We start from the raw sequence: 14,024 nt of genomic DNA, 5'->3' as shown, positions 1-14,024 counted from the left end.
CTCAGCTCTGTGGGTGTAAAAAAAAACAAAAAAAAACTACATAAACTGGAAGCTAAAATTCACCCTATCAATGAGTCTCGTTTCTGAATGGATGCCCCGATGCACGTACACCCTTTAAACACAGGGCTGTGACGGCCAGCAGACAAGCCGGCAGTCTGGGACAAAAACTCAATTTAAACAACATTTAGCGGTGACGCGAGCTCAGCCGTCGTTAGCATAATGTATTCCTTGATAATCGGCGCGCCTCTAGCTACGACGACTCCGCTTCATCACCGGCAGCCCGAGGAGCGCGCACGACGCCGTGCACGCACCCACACACCGCTGCGCCGTTGGTTGAAATCCTCGTGCCCGCGGCCGTGCATCGAACCCAACAGGAGGGCGGAGAGCGAACCCCCAGGGCTGTGCTGCGGGGGTCTACATATATTTAAAACAATCATGAATTTTAATGGTAACCCGCCAAGGGAGGCTGTTTTACCAGCCAAGACGGTCTTTCTCTCTCCCTCCCTCTCTCTTATTTTATATATCTCTCTTTCTCTTTCCTCTGGCAAAACCCAGGCAGAATTATTAATACATGACATGAAAATGTAAAAAACTGGCCCCCGGTGGCGACAGCGAAACAGAAAAATGGTGTATTAAAGGAAAAGGAAGGTGACAGCAGAAGAAAAGGGGAAGCTGAGAGAGAGAGAGAGAGAGAGTTTGAGAGAGGGAGTGGAGTGAGAGGAGGAGGGGTTGGGATCAGTGTGTTGGAAGGGAATAATGTATCAGTCAGGCTGTGATATCTGCTGTGTTGTCTTAACACTTAACAGAAGTGTCGAGGTGGGTTTGACGCTGCTCATATCTGACAGAGGTGGTGCAGAGAATAAAGAGACAACAGGAGGAGGCAGAGGGAAACAAATGCAGGAGCGGAGACAGAGTGCTTAAAAATATAGAACAGAGAACAGACAGCGAGGAAGAAGAAAAGAACTGTACGCACTGGACGACCGTGGAGATGTGCAGACGCCGGATGCCCGGCGTGGGGAACTGGCGAGAGTTTATGTAGGAAACTTTCCTCACGGCGGCGTTCATGTTCTCCAGGTCCTCTCCCTCCATCACCAAGATGGACTGGGCCGGGTTGAAGTGGAACTGTGGGCGGAGAAAGCAGAAGGTCAGACAGCTCCTGGAACAACGCTTACAGTCATAGCTGCACCCAATCAGCTCCAAGTGAGATGCTGTAGGTTTGTCTGGAGCTGGTGATAGACACCAACTGTGCATACGAGAAGTGATAAGCCAATCCCAAAAACTACATTTCGCTATCTTGGGGCGGAAAGTAAGGTACAGTATGTGAACAACAGTGTTGTCTCCCACAGATATGTTCCTTAGGCTTCTGGATGGCCTGCCTCCACTGTTTCACAGTCATCTGTCCCGTCAACAACTCCATTCGACTGCGTGTGAGCAAACCAGGCAATGAAAACTCAATTCAAGTTCGAAATTCAAAGTTTAAGACACCGGACCTGTGGAACTCAGAACTGTGGACTTGAGACTTACTTGTGACTTGCAGAACACTGACTCTGTCCCACCTCTGGCGCCAGCACATGTTTTTTTTTTATCCACTTCAAGGAGTGGTAGGATCTTTAATCTTTCAAACACTACCATCTGTTATCTTGAGGTGGCAGCCAGAGACTGATGCAGCTTTAATGTGTCACACGTCTGTCACAAACACACCTACATTTCTGGATTCGTGAGAGGTAAAGACACAAGGTTTTGTTTCATTCGGATTGTGTTGTTCAACTGTTGTGGTTATAGAGTGCGTACCACCGAAAAAGCGTGCAGTGGGCACAGCCACTGGTTTCATTTGACCGCAGAGTGTATGAGCATCAGCTTGCAGGGGCTCCACACTTGCTTTAATCAGGCGATCCATCAATTTGAACATTGTTTTTGTACATCGATGCCCCGCAAGAGCAAAAACCTGTTTTGAGGTCTCGGCTCTGTGTAGATTGATTATCAAACTGTTCGGAAATCAGATGGAAACCGGCGGCTGCTTATAAGACGGGAGGGAAAAATGTAGTACCGCAACAGTAATATGAATATGTGCTTAAACATGGAGGAAACAGTGATCGGGCCCCTTTGAGTCTGTGGAGTGTGTCTGCTGACTCCCCTTGTGAGTCCGGTTTGACAGAGGTGTGTGTGTTCTCCTGCAGGGTTTGATAGTGGGGATTTGTGGCTCCTTCTCCCTTTAAAGAGGGTTTAGTGGTCTCCTGCCAGAGCTGTGCTGAGTATCTCCCATTTCCCAAAACTGGCTGTTAGCAGCAGGGTGACAGCACTACAGCACTCCACGGCTCTCCTCGTACACTCGCTCCCCCTCCGTCGTCTTCCTCCTCACACCTTCCCCTCTGTTGCTGTCTTTTTCTCTCATGTTCTCTTCTCTATTGCCACGTCCTCCGCTACCTCCCTCCGCCGTCTCCTCCCCCTCCCTGTTATTCTCCTCTGATTGTGCTGTGCCAGCCCTCCACCTGCTCTGCTAAATGCTGTCCTTAAGCCTCCCGCTGACTTATGTGAGCCAGACGAGTGTGTGGCTAAGGAGAAAATGAAATAGCTCTCAAAAGATAAACTGCGCTGGCCCTCAAGAGGTAGTCCTCCTCTCCTCTCCTCTCCTCTCCTCTCCTCTCCTCTCCTCTCCTCTCCTCTCCTCTCCCCGGCTTGCTCTCCAAAGGCTGGCGAGGGTCTCTTTGCTGCACCACAGCACAAGGAGCTCCGTGGAAAGACCAGCTGGAGCGAGGGAGAGAAAAGAAGACTGGAGAGAGACAGAAAGGGAAAAGAGTTGAGGGAGCCAAGGGACAGAGGGGTAGGATTGGTGGGCAGGTGGGTGACCTGGAATTTACGCAAACCCCTATCCATCTTGTCTGCCCTCCGTCTTCCAAGGTGCAGAGAGATTAATTAGCGGCGGTGGTGGAAGGGGGGCTGGGGAGGACGGTTGAGGAGGTTCCAAGGAAGCCGACTCGTGACTTAGCTGTGGGGATTCCTGTAGTGTTTTTGTGTCAGCTATGTGTCTTTTTTTGGCGGCCACACCAGATGAGGATGTATGTTGAATGTATACTCAGCACAGTCAGGGAGGTTGTTTGAAAACCAGCTTTTACTGCCACCAGGAGTTGTAATTAGAGAGCCAGATGAACATTTTGGGAAATTCACTTATTTGCTTTTCTTGCCGAGACTCATTTGAGATTGATGTCGCTCTCTCAGATGGTAAATATGAAGATATGGCGAACAGCGAAGACCGGAAAGACGGAAACAGCTAGTCTAGCACGCATTAACACCTGGCTTTTGAATGAAATGGGAATGTTTTTTCTCATTCCTTTGTCAAATGACCCTGCAGTAGTCAGAGGCCTGGATCAGCACTGATGAAAATCCCGATGCCCTCGTGGACAAGCTCATTTTTGGACCCTTTTTCCGGTGTGATGCTATGACATGCACCAGAGTTAAGGACGCTAGCTTGTTAATTCGAACTTGAGCAGCCAATGAGTTTGAAAGAGACTAAAGTTATCGCTAAAAAAAAGTAAACATCATAAGTTTCCACTGAAGTACTTTCTGTATGGAACCCTTTGATCCCTGCGTAACCTGTGTTCTGCACTGTAATGCGAGATGTGTTTCCACTGCAGACACTACTCTTAAATGTAGTGCGGGCCGGCTCCAGTGTAAACCCCCCTTTTCACTTTTCCAGCAGTTAAAAAAGCTGCTGCATGTGTTATCTGGCACGCTGTGATCTACACCCAACACATCTGCTAGATGGACAACTTAAACAAAACGATAACCTTCTTTTCCTCGGCTCCCCTCGTGTTCACTGTCTCTTTCCTGCCACTCGCTCACTCCGGCTCGACCACACAATCTCTATGCTCAGCACACACACGCGGTTGTTTATGTGGCTGCTGACCGCTGATGAAACAGGAGTTTAGAGAATCCTGTCAGAATGCAGATGAATAGACTGCTGTGGTTGTTCTGATTGACCAATCAGAGGTCTGCAGTGTTTTAACGCCCCCTGTTTAACCTTCATTGCAAGTGAATTGGACAGTGTGTGGGAGTCTTTTTCCTGACAAACTGTTTTGTTCAAATTTATTTTGTTGTTTGGAAATATACATAGAAAGTATATTTCTTGTAGAATGTGATAAATAAATGTTCGTGGGGGTCTGTCGCTTTGTGAGTCCTCTTAGTTGTTCCTCAACAGCTGGATTAATCCGGTGGCTTAAACCTGAATCTGCAGTTTAGGTTGGTAACCCCGCGCCATTGTGTGTGTTTGTGTGTTGAATACCTTTATGTTCTTATCCAGACTCTCCAGGGAGTTGATGTCCAGCCCCTCCTTGCAGGCTTGCAGACAGGAGATGACTTTCTGACTCTCGATCTTCCCTGGTCGGATGGTCAGTCCGGACAGGCTTCCTCTGAAGTACTGAGTGAACCGTGGCTTGGTCACCTCCCCACCTACGCACACACACACACACACACACACACACACACACACACACACACACACACACACACACACACACACACACACACACACACACACACACACACAAACACATTTACAGTCAATGCCTCTACCGGAATTAGGTGACACTTGTTGCTTTGGTGTTTTTGCAACCAATGTCACCAAAGCAAAGTGCACAAGAACAGAATCTATTAGAAAAAGTCCACATAATCCATGAAGTCATTGCAGTGGGTCAGAGAAACTCAAAGGACTAGTACATATATTAATTTGTGAGTTAGGATTAATCTATCGTACAGTAATCACTATGGTGTCGTGCCTGTCTCTACTGGTATGTAGCAAATGTTAGTCCCTGACACAAACAACACCATTAAACTAACAGTGACCTCATTCGCTCTTTAATTATGAGTCTTAATGACCGCATTATGGCCATAATTGGCCATAAGATGCATGTTTTGTGTCTCTGTTCTGTGACTAAGCGACTGGGCGATGCTGTTAAAGAGCAAGCGTTACTCAGCCGGCCCGTCCGAGGCTAAATAAAGGTAGGGAAAAAAGTCAACACATTTTAAAGTATGTCCTCTGAACTCTGCAAAGGCCAGTGCCAGCAAGAGGAGTCTCCGAACCACTCATTATCTGAAAGGTTACCGGCTCTGGGTATCAGAGATTCACCTTTGCAATCCTCTCCTTCCTTTCATTTATTTCCTCACTTCCTCTTCCCTCCGCTTTGATTTTCTCGGATCCTGAGGGTAATACAGCGATCAAAACATTCAGAACTGCTCATAGGGAGGAAGCTACCCCTGATGGGTTAAGACTGAGTTAAAATACACTGCAAGAAACTGCCGTTCTGTCTCTCTTTATTACTGGGTCTGTTTACTCTTTCAGCACACTTCTCTCTCTTCACTCAGACCTTTTTGTGCTGGACTATCGCCCATCCTCGCTGTCTGCGCCTCGCCCCTGAAGTCTGGATCTGGATCATCCTAACCCCAGGATATTCAGTCTCTCCTCTTCTCTCCCTACTTTGCATACTGTGCCGCCTCTCTCTCTCTCGGTGTGTTTGCTCATCCCACTATCTGTTTGAATACTGTGCTGCCTCTGTAAGACCTGTCTTCTCTCTGAGGGAGAGATGCTGTGGTTCCAAGATCATTTGCTGCACGTCCTCCTGGGTCCATATCCCTCACATCGAGGTAGCAATCAGCAGATTTTCTGTGTTCTTTTCATACTTTACTTTTCACTGTTGATGGAGATGATTTGTCTGCTCATGAAAATTTAAAAAAAAACAAAAAAAAACAAACCCAACAACTGCAAAATGGCCGGAAAATTGGCAGATCTTTTCCTAAACCTAACCAAGTGTTTTTGTGCCTAAACCTAGTCAGAGCATGTTGCACAGCATTGTCACATGACACAACTGAAAAATGAGAAGAAATGTAAAGTTGCAACATTATTCAGCAGATTTGGTTTGTTTTTCCCGTTCAGTGATCGCCGGCATGGAGGGGAGAGCAGCAGCACTCCAGACCAGAGACCAAAACTAGACCATCCCCCTGCCCTCTCCAGACATCCAGTCCAAACCATCCAATGAACCTGCTTTAGGTTCCACAAGATGACGAACTATGCGGCCATATTGTAAAGACTGGACAGATAGTTAGCCGCTGTTTTTCCCAATATGTTTAGTGATTTGATCCTCGCCATCAGTTGGAGAGGACAAAAATACAGGGTGGAGATCAAAAGTTTGATTGAATTTGTCTATGCACCGTACCACCTCTTGCAACTTTGATCATAGTGTCTTTCCTCACAGAGTCTTACACCTTCATGATGGAAAAATCTTCGAGCTTTAACTTTGAAGATTATGCCAACTGAGGCGCTGATATCTAAGGAGGGGGATATGAGCTGAGTTCCACTTTTAATGCCGTATACCCAACTGGATTTACCGCTTGGCAAGCCTTGCAAATCTAGTTCATTTTCAATCCACCCAGTGCTGCCCAGTGTGGCTGGTACTGGAACAGAAGGTAATCCAGTTTGTGACTGTAGAATTACTTGATGATCTTCTGCAGTGGCTGGAGTTTGGGGGAGTCATCTACATTTTTGTCAGACTTTGCAAAGCTTGACCCAGTTACCCCTAATTCCCTGCTGATGGTGCAGACGCATGTATCACTGCCCTCAGTAATGCACGCTGCATCTGAAAAGGTCAGTCATCGCATTTGGAGACACAGCTGACCACTAAAAGCAAACACTCTCTAATGCCCGACCTCTTAGAATCACCCCTATGATTGCTAACAACAGCCACATTGTGCGCTGTGGCCCGTTGGATGGAGCTCCCTTTTTGCCCTTGGAGCAGACAACAGAGTCCTACTGGCTGTGTGATCTATTGGATCTGCTCACAGGACCACATCAGCCCACCGGCTTGTCATCTGCCTCCCTGCTTCACCAGACACGAGAATAATGAAGCCTATTTCTTGACTGGCCAGATAGAAATATTGGGGCAGCTGTAGAAATTCTTGCGCTCAAACTCTCCCCCTTCACCTCCACCTGTCTATCATCCCTTTCTCTTTGTTGCTCGCTCATGCTTGCACCGAACTGAACTATTTGCCCTCAGGCTCCAGCTCCCAAATTTCTGTGGTGGTTTTGGAGAAGCAAGACTTTGGAGAAGGAACATACTTTTTGACTTTTCTTCCCATTTAGTTTTTTTTGACAGCAGTCGACTGTTCAGTAAATTCTGTTAAACCTTTGATAGGATCACTAGCTTACTGACTACAGTGGCGGGGGTTGTGGACTCGCAGGCTCTTTTCCTGACGAGGACATTCACTCTGACGAACTACCTCTACCAGGCAAAGAACAAATCTGTTTGTTAATGTCTGTATATTCTACTTGGTTAATTACGGGTGCTGATTACGGGCCTGGGAAATACAACTTAAACCTTCAAGCCATCACCTATATATCCGGATGGACAATGGTCAAACACTGGGAGATATGGCTGTAAGGATGTCTGCCTTCTCTTTAAAATAAAGGGACTAGATAACGTTTGTGGTACTCTATTACAGAACTACACATGCCAACTGTCTCTCCATGCAGAAGAGGTGTGCATCCACTTGTGGACAGGAGACTCATGCTGCTCCTCAACCCTCCTTCTCTGACTGAGCGATGATGTCAGCAAGCCTCTCTGACGGAAGAAAAACATTTTGATTTTGCGGTTAACTGTCCCTTTTAGACTCCTTTAGGGACCCATTGTTTGAAATGTTGACACAAATTCTGAAAAAAAAAAAAAAACCTGTAAAAACCTGATCAACATTCATCATATGATTATAGTTTATGTTGGTTGCTCCTTAGCTCATGGTAATAAAGATGTGTATTCATGCTTCTCTGTGTGGTATGAAAGCCCCATATTGATCTTTCTTCTCAGCAATCCTCCCTTCACTGGAATGATGGTAATCTAAATCTCGTTTAAGTTCAGTACAATAGCCACAGCTGGTTTGCATATTTAAAGCCATTTCCTCCTTAAGTGAGTGCTGATTCCCTGCCAGGTACCTGCGGAGCAGAGCCTCTCCAATAAAAGCACGGGATCGCATTTGAAATCACGTACACCAAACTCTGCCAAACACGTTCTTTCCTCCTCTTTCTTTATGCTCCACATCCTCTCCCTCTCTCACTCAGTCACCATTTTCTTCCCTCTTTTTCCTGCCCTCTCTCTAGATGTCCACCTGTCCACTCTGTCCCGACTTGACAGATGTTATCAATTTAGGCCGTGGCCAGAGAAACCATTAAGGGTCCCAGACAGAGGGTAAAAAATAGGCGCAGAGGAGAGGGGATTACCGAGACGCTGCAGAGCGGGAATGATATGGGTGATAAACTCGCTGATCATTCCACTTTAGAGAGGCTGGTTTTTACGTGGTGTCAGCTCTCTTCGCCCGCTCTGTGCAGCCCTCCCTGCTCTATAGATCTTCACTCTCTCTTTCTTTTTTTCTTTCTTTTTTACTCAGATTTACTTGTGTCATTTCCACAAGAGCAACAGATGAGACTGGAGAGGCATGGGTGAGCTGGAAATAGGATCATTACTTAACTGTGAGTCTCTCACTTGCCGTGTGATTTATTGCACATGTTCCCATATCAGCGCCTGTGCGCCTGTATTTATTCATTTAACTGTGTATACGCAGCTATTTATGTTCCCATTTGTGGATGTGTGTAATCATCATCGGTACTTCTTCCTGCACGCGCCTGTGCTGATGGAGGAAGTCACGGAGGCAGAGCAGCAGTGTGTAATTACACAGCTGAGGAAAAGAGGAGACCGGGGTGAGCTGTGCCGAGCGTCCTGACTGTTTCTCACTCTGCCTGGTCAGAGGGTAAATATAGGTTGACTGCGCTGTGAAAACTGCACAGCTAGCACTTACTCTCAGAGGTGAAGAGAGAAGGATGGGTGGGGGCGACCCTTCTATGAGAAAATAGGAGAGAATCAAAGTGTACAAATGCATTTATCACAGCTGGATAATTCACAGCTTTCCTGTTGCAGGGAGTCACACTTACGAGTGCACCTCACGTATTCTGATGAGGGACGCCATCTAGTAGCTGACCTGTCGTGTTAACAGTGTGTCTGGCCCACAAGCTGGAACATGCAGGTCCATTTTTGAAGGACTGTGTGTCTGTGCTACTGTACTAACATGTCCTTTATAGTTGTTTGAAGTAGTCCTGAGTATCTGAGTAGTAGTAGGCATCATATGACCATTTCTACTGAGGGTTGACACGTACCCTAGGCCACTGCAGCAAGGACAGGGACTCTTTACAAGGGACGCCCGCTCTACCAAGTAGGCTAACCAGCACCGCCAGATAGCCCTTTTCATACAGGTGTGTGAAATTCAAAGCACTTTAAAGATGACTAACAAGCTTGTGATAGGACTGTACAAGTGTTTACGGTAAGAGAATTTGAGAACACACGTGAAATAAAAGTTAGAAACATGTAATAAGAAACCAATAATATGGACCCAAAATCACTAGTTTGGGGCAAACACACCAAACTGACATCAGAGAGTTAAAGTGAAACTCTCACCAAAATGAACAAAGTTTCACGTTGTGTCGAGCCTTCTTAGTGCCTTATATGCATTCACAAAAAAAGCCTAGGTTGCATTTTGGAGAGAGTTTCACTTTAACAGTGACAAAGCTTGACTGTTGTGTTGCCTCACATCACCTTTGTGTCGGCCAAAAAGCTGCACTTGAACGCAACGCAAAGACTACAGCCGAGGGCCGACCAGCTCGTACAGTCTGTGTGAGAGGAAATGACTCCCCACACCATGAGCTGGCAGAAAGGGAAACTGGAAGACTCGGGACTGTGGATATACAAACCGTCGTTATGACACCACTGTCAACCATTATAGCCACTTCTTATCAAGAATGTGTCTCATAAAAAACTTGCAAATAACAACTTGGCACTGGCAAACAGGTGCAAGCGATCAACAAGAACAACCTTCACTAAAGTGGTGAACTCATGGTTACTACAGCAACAGGCTCAAGAGGCTTTCCCCCTCTTTTTCTGTTTTGCTTAGCTGACCAGCCAATCACTGTGATTTCTCTCGCCGATGGGCTCCACTGCCGATTCAGTGTGCCCTTTCAGCTGGAAATCCGCCAACTAAGGCCACAGATGCTCCAAGAGCTCGACAGCTGACCATCGGCCTGGTGTTTCTGGTATTTATCTAATATCTGCACTCATCATGTACACTAAAAACACAAAAAAAAAGATGTGAAAGATTCCTCACTGACATGGGCAGATACTGAAACTCCCCCTCATGGTTATGCAGAGGTGGACAGTGTAATATGAGCTTTACAGTACACATCATCACACAAACCAACAGCCTTAGTGTGTTACAGTCAGGCTATACTGATCCCTTTGGACCCACACGCTCAGGAGTCCACATTTTTCACTGATATTTGGCATCTTTAAAATTTAGTAGCACTGACCAAAAGGTTAGAAGACTATTTATATCAGAGTATATTAGCTCGTGACGAAGTATTTTATTCTACATCATCTTAAGACACTAAAACTTACCTCCCAATAAAAAGTGATTCATGTATGTTCATTAGCGGCTCCTAATGGAATTTGGAGGCAGGTTTCATTACAGATTATACAGGCCGCTAGAATGGGTTCTTTGGATAAATATCTGATATGAGATCATTCTGAATCACGTTCATTTGCTGTGCCCGGGACATAATTTATTTAGACGCTAACTGACCAGTTAAATGTTATGAACCGTGAAATGATATCGTGAAATGTAATTAAATATTGCAAAAAAAAAAAAGAAAAAAAAGAATCACTGCTGCCTGGAGCCATACTGTTTTGAGCCAACAAATCTTTTTCTTTAGTCCGCCTTCCGTTTGCACATTACCATGCTGTCCTGTCTGAACTCTCTGGTCCTCGTCTGACAGTCTTCTCCTTGAGGCCCGTTTAGCGGCAGCGAAATAAATGCACCGTCGCTGTTCTACAAATGTTGACTTTCTTTTCCACCACTGTTCTGAAAAACACGCCCAGCGCTGCAGCTCCCGGAGCCAGATAGACAGTAAATAAGCTCATCTTTGCAACAGGTTTGCAATCAATGTGCTGAACACTTAAAGCTCAGCACTTTGAAAAGGCAATCTGGCCAATCTGTTGTGGCTAATGGCTTGTGTTAAGATTTCGCTCTCACCCTTACAACTCTTTACCGAGGCTTAGCCCCCAACGAGAAAAGCTGAAATAGTCTTTGAACTCCCTCTTTTTTATTTAAGGCCCTGTTAATCCTCCTAGAAGGCTTGCAGTGTTCGATGAAAGAAATGGGAGGAGAGGAGGAGGTGGAAAAAGGAGGAGGAGGACGAAAGCGACATGAGATGACCTGCTCCTGCTCCCGCACGAAAAATATATCTTGACTCTTAATCTGAGACTGAGCGTCACTGAGCAGCCTCAATTGGGCGATCAAATAAATGGAGTTCTGTGCTGTGTGAAAAAGTACCCTGGCTTCCACCCTTGTGTAATTAGTGGCAGCTATCAGTTTTCGGGGACAGCTTAATCGTCCGCCTTCATTCAGATTTCAGGTTCCTCCTTTTGTCAAAGGCAGACTAAGTGCTTTTCCTTAATTACATTGTTCATTCAAGGCCAAAGAACATGTTCCACACTCAATGGGTCCCTTTGTGATAATACTTCAGAACATATAATTCATTTTCCTGAACTTGCACTCGTACTGTCTGGAAGTTAAACTCAATCAGCCGACTCCCCGATTTCCCCCCATTTCGCCGTGACTCTTCAATTAAACTTTGGTTTCAGTCGTAGTCTTTTTCGCCGTTTCATTATTGCTGCCATCACCTCTGCCACCACCGGCATCTTCATCACCATCATCATCATCACCATCAGTGGCTCACCCACCTTGCCAGCAGGCGCCGACCGTGAGCTGCACATCAATCTGCGAGGGGTGGATGGGCCAGTCGTCAGTCACCAGGTAGGGGTCGTAGGTCACGCCGTCCACATAGAGCGTCACCACCGGGAACTCTACATTGATGACGTAGTAGTGCCACTCCTTGTCACAGATCTGTCAGAGAGAGAAGAGATAGTGTGTCGTAAATGGACACTGATAATTTAAAGATACCTGAACATACAGTTGCTGTGGTTATTCACTTTTAAAGGGTATCTCCACCAAATTTTCATCTCTCATCCATTGAGGTGAAATGATTTAAGAAGTCAACACTCATGCACAGACGCTCCACGAGCAGATTGACAGCAGTCTTCCTGTCCTGAGCGTGAAACCTGTGTTCGTTACTCTGCTACTCCTCTTTCAGTCCATCTCATTTTCATTGCTTCGCCTGCTTTGGTAGTTTAAGGTGCCACTGTGGTAGCTTCCCCTGTTCCACCGTTACTGATATAGGTACCAGAACAGGAGGATTCTGCTCTCGCCGTGTTGTCTGAGCAGGCAGGACCGCCTCTTTATGGAGCTCTCTGTCCTGATTGGATAAAGTGGGCAGGGATACCACAACCTTTATTTTCTCTTTTGCATGAGGGGGGAGGAGAGAGTCAAATAAGAAAATAATGCTCACAGCAACTTTAAAGATGCACAGTGTAATTTTGGGAAAGACATTTTCATCGACCTTTAGATGTTCTTTGAATGTTTTTTTTATGCCTCGACAAACTGAATAAACAAACTCTTTTTGTTCAAGACAGCTCCATACTGTTTTACTTTGTTTATTTGTGGCAGACCCTGCCACCTTTCTAGCTTCAAGCAGTGTTCTTGGAACAGCTTGTTCATTCAGTTACGGAAAAAAAATCCCCACATATGTCTGAGTTTCTATTATTACCTGATTAATATTGCACATATTAAAACAATTCTGAATTTGAATATCTTCTCCAAAACTTCATAGTTCCCCTTTAAGTTAAAGGTTCACTTGGAAACTTTTATGTTTTAGTTACCATTACTGACCCTTACAGGGATCCCAGCACAAATAGCAGTGCATGAGTAGAAATGTACAAAAATGTATGTAACAAAATATACAATTAATTGCTATATTTCCATTAGCTATTGTCAGTTTTTTTTTTAAATTTAGATTTTTATGGCATTCAACAACAAAGGAAAACACATACATTGAAAAAAATAATAAAATTTTTAAAGCGGGAAACCAAATGTCCTCTTTATACCAATGACGGGGCTGGTGCAGCGAATTTTCTCAAATAAGAAGGGCTCTGTGTCTATTACAGATCCTGCGTGTGATGTGTCAGCAGCATTGTTACATAAATTCTTGGCTTGTGAAGTTTTCAGACAGTTTTTTTCCCCCCCCTGTGCTTCACACAGACTGAAATGCATTAGCACATTACCTGTTTAACCTCCTCTGAAAAATGCTTGACTGTGCCACACTTCAGCCTGCTTGACCATTTACCCTGCCTTGCTGTGTGATTTAATTGATTGCACAAGCCCCCTCGTGCCTGTCTGTCAGTCTCGGAGTGCATCTGCCTCTCCTTCCTCTTCCTCCGCCTTGGGGCTTCAGCTCAGCCGTGGCAACACTCATCGTCCTTCACCTCATCCTCTCGGCTCCTCTGATACAGCCCGGGACAGCCTTTGAACACTTAGCCTTGGGTAACCTCCAGCTCTAATGAAGAGCACTCGGCAGCCTGCTTATTAACACCGTGCTTGCGCGGCAGATGGGAGTTCTAATCAATCCGGTTCATTTTCGCTGCTATCGAGGTGTGAGATACAGCATCTGGTCTATTGGTGATCATTCCGCACAGCTGCTTAACACATATGCAGCATATCGATGTGCTGAGTCGGTGCTCTGGATCAATGGGGGGATAATCTGATCGTGGATTTGATGGTGCTCCAGATGTGACTGATCTTGATGGCACTGACTTTGATTTGCAAGTGAAGATGCTAAGACACGCACACAAGGTAGCTCTGCACCTATGATACCTATGCATTGTGTATACAGGTTGTCGAGATATGATTTCAGCTGACTTTTGCTCTTAATCCCTAACGTGACCGTTGCATTATCGACAGGATATTGTAGATTTTCTTTCCCCATCTGGCTACATCTCATTATGTGTGCGCCGAGCGTGGAAAACAATGTATATTAGCATGTGCACACA

At 45.7% G+C, this 14,024-nt stretch overlaps 1 protein-coding gene across 1 annotated transcript in view; it reads right to left on the bottom strand.

Annotated features, from left to right (window-relative positions):
* LOC119013047 (calsyntenin-2-like) overlaps window positions 1–14,024 on the bottom strand; it is a 250,492-nt gene that overhangs the window by 23,376 nt on the left and 213,092 nt on the right. Inside the window, exons 9-11 of the mRNA XM_037087394.1 lie at window positions 11,823–11,985; window positions 4,280–4,446; window positions 974–1,122 (exon numbers count right to left, since the gene is read on the bottom strand). Coding sequence (XP_036943289.1) covers window positions 974–1,122; window positions 4,280–4,446; window positions 11,823–11,985 — 479 coding nt within the window. The remainder of the gene's footprint in view (window positions 1–973; window positions 1,123–4,279; window positions 4,447–11,822; window positions 11,986–14,024) is intronic.

The sequence above is a fragment of the Acanthopagrus latus genome, chromosome 2 (assembly GCF_904848185.1).
Source record: "Acanthopagrus latus isolate v.2019 chromosome 2, fAcaLat1.1, whole genome shotgun sequence".
NCBI lineage: Eukaryota > Metazoa > Chordata > Actinopteri > Spariformes > Sparidae > Acanthopagrus > Acanthopagrus latus.
Note: the sequence above shows the minus strand (reverse complement) of the source record. Positions and strands in the feature narration are given on the sequence as shown.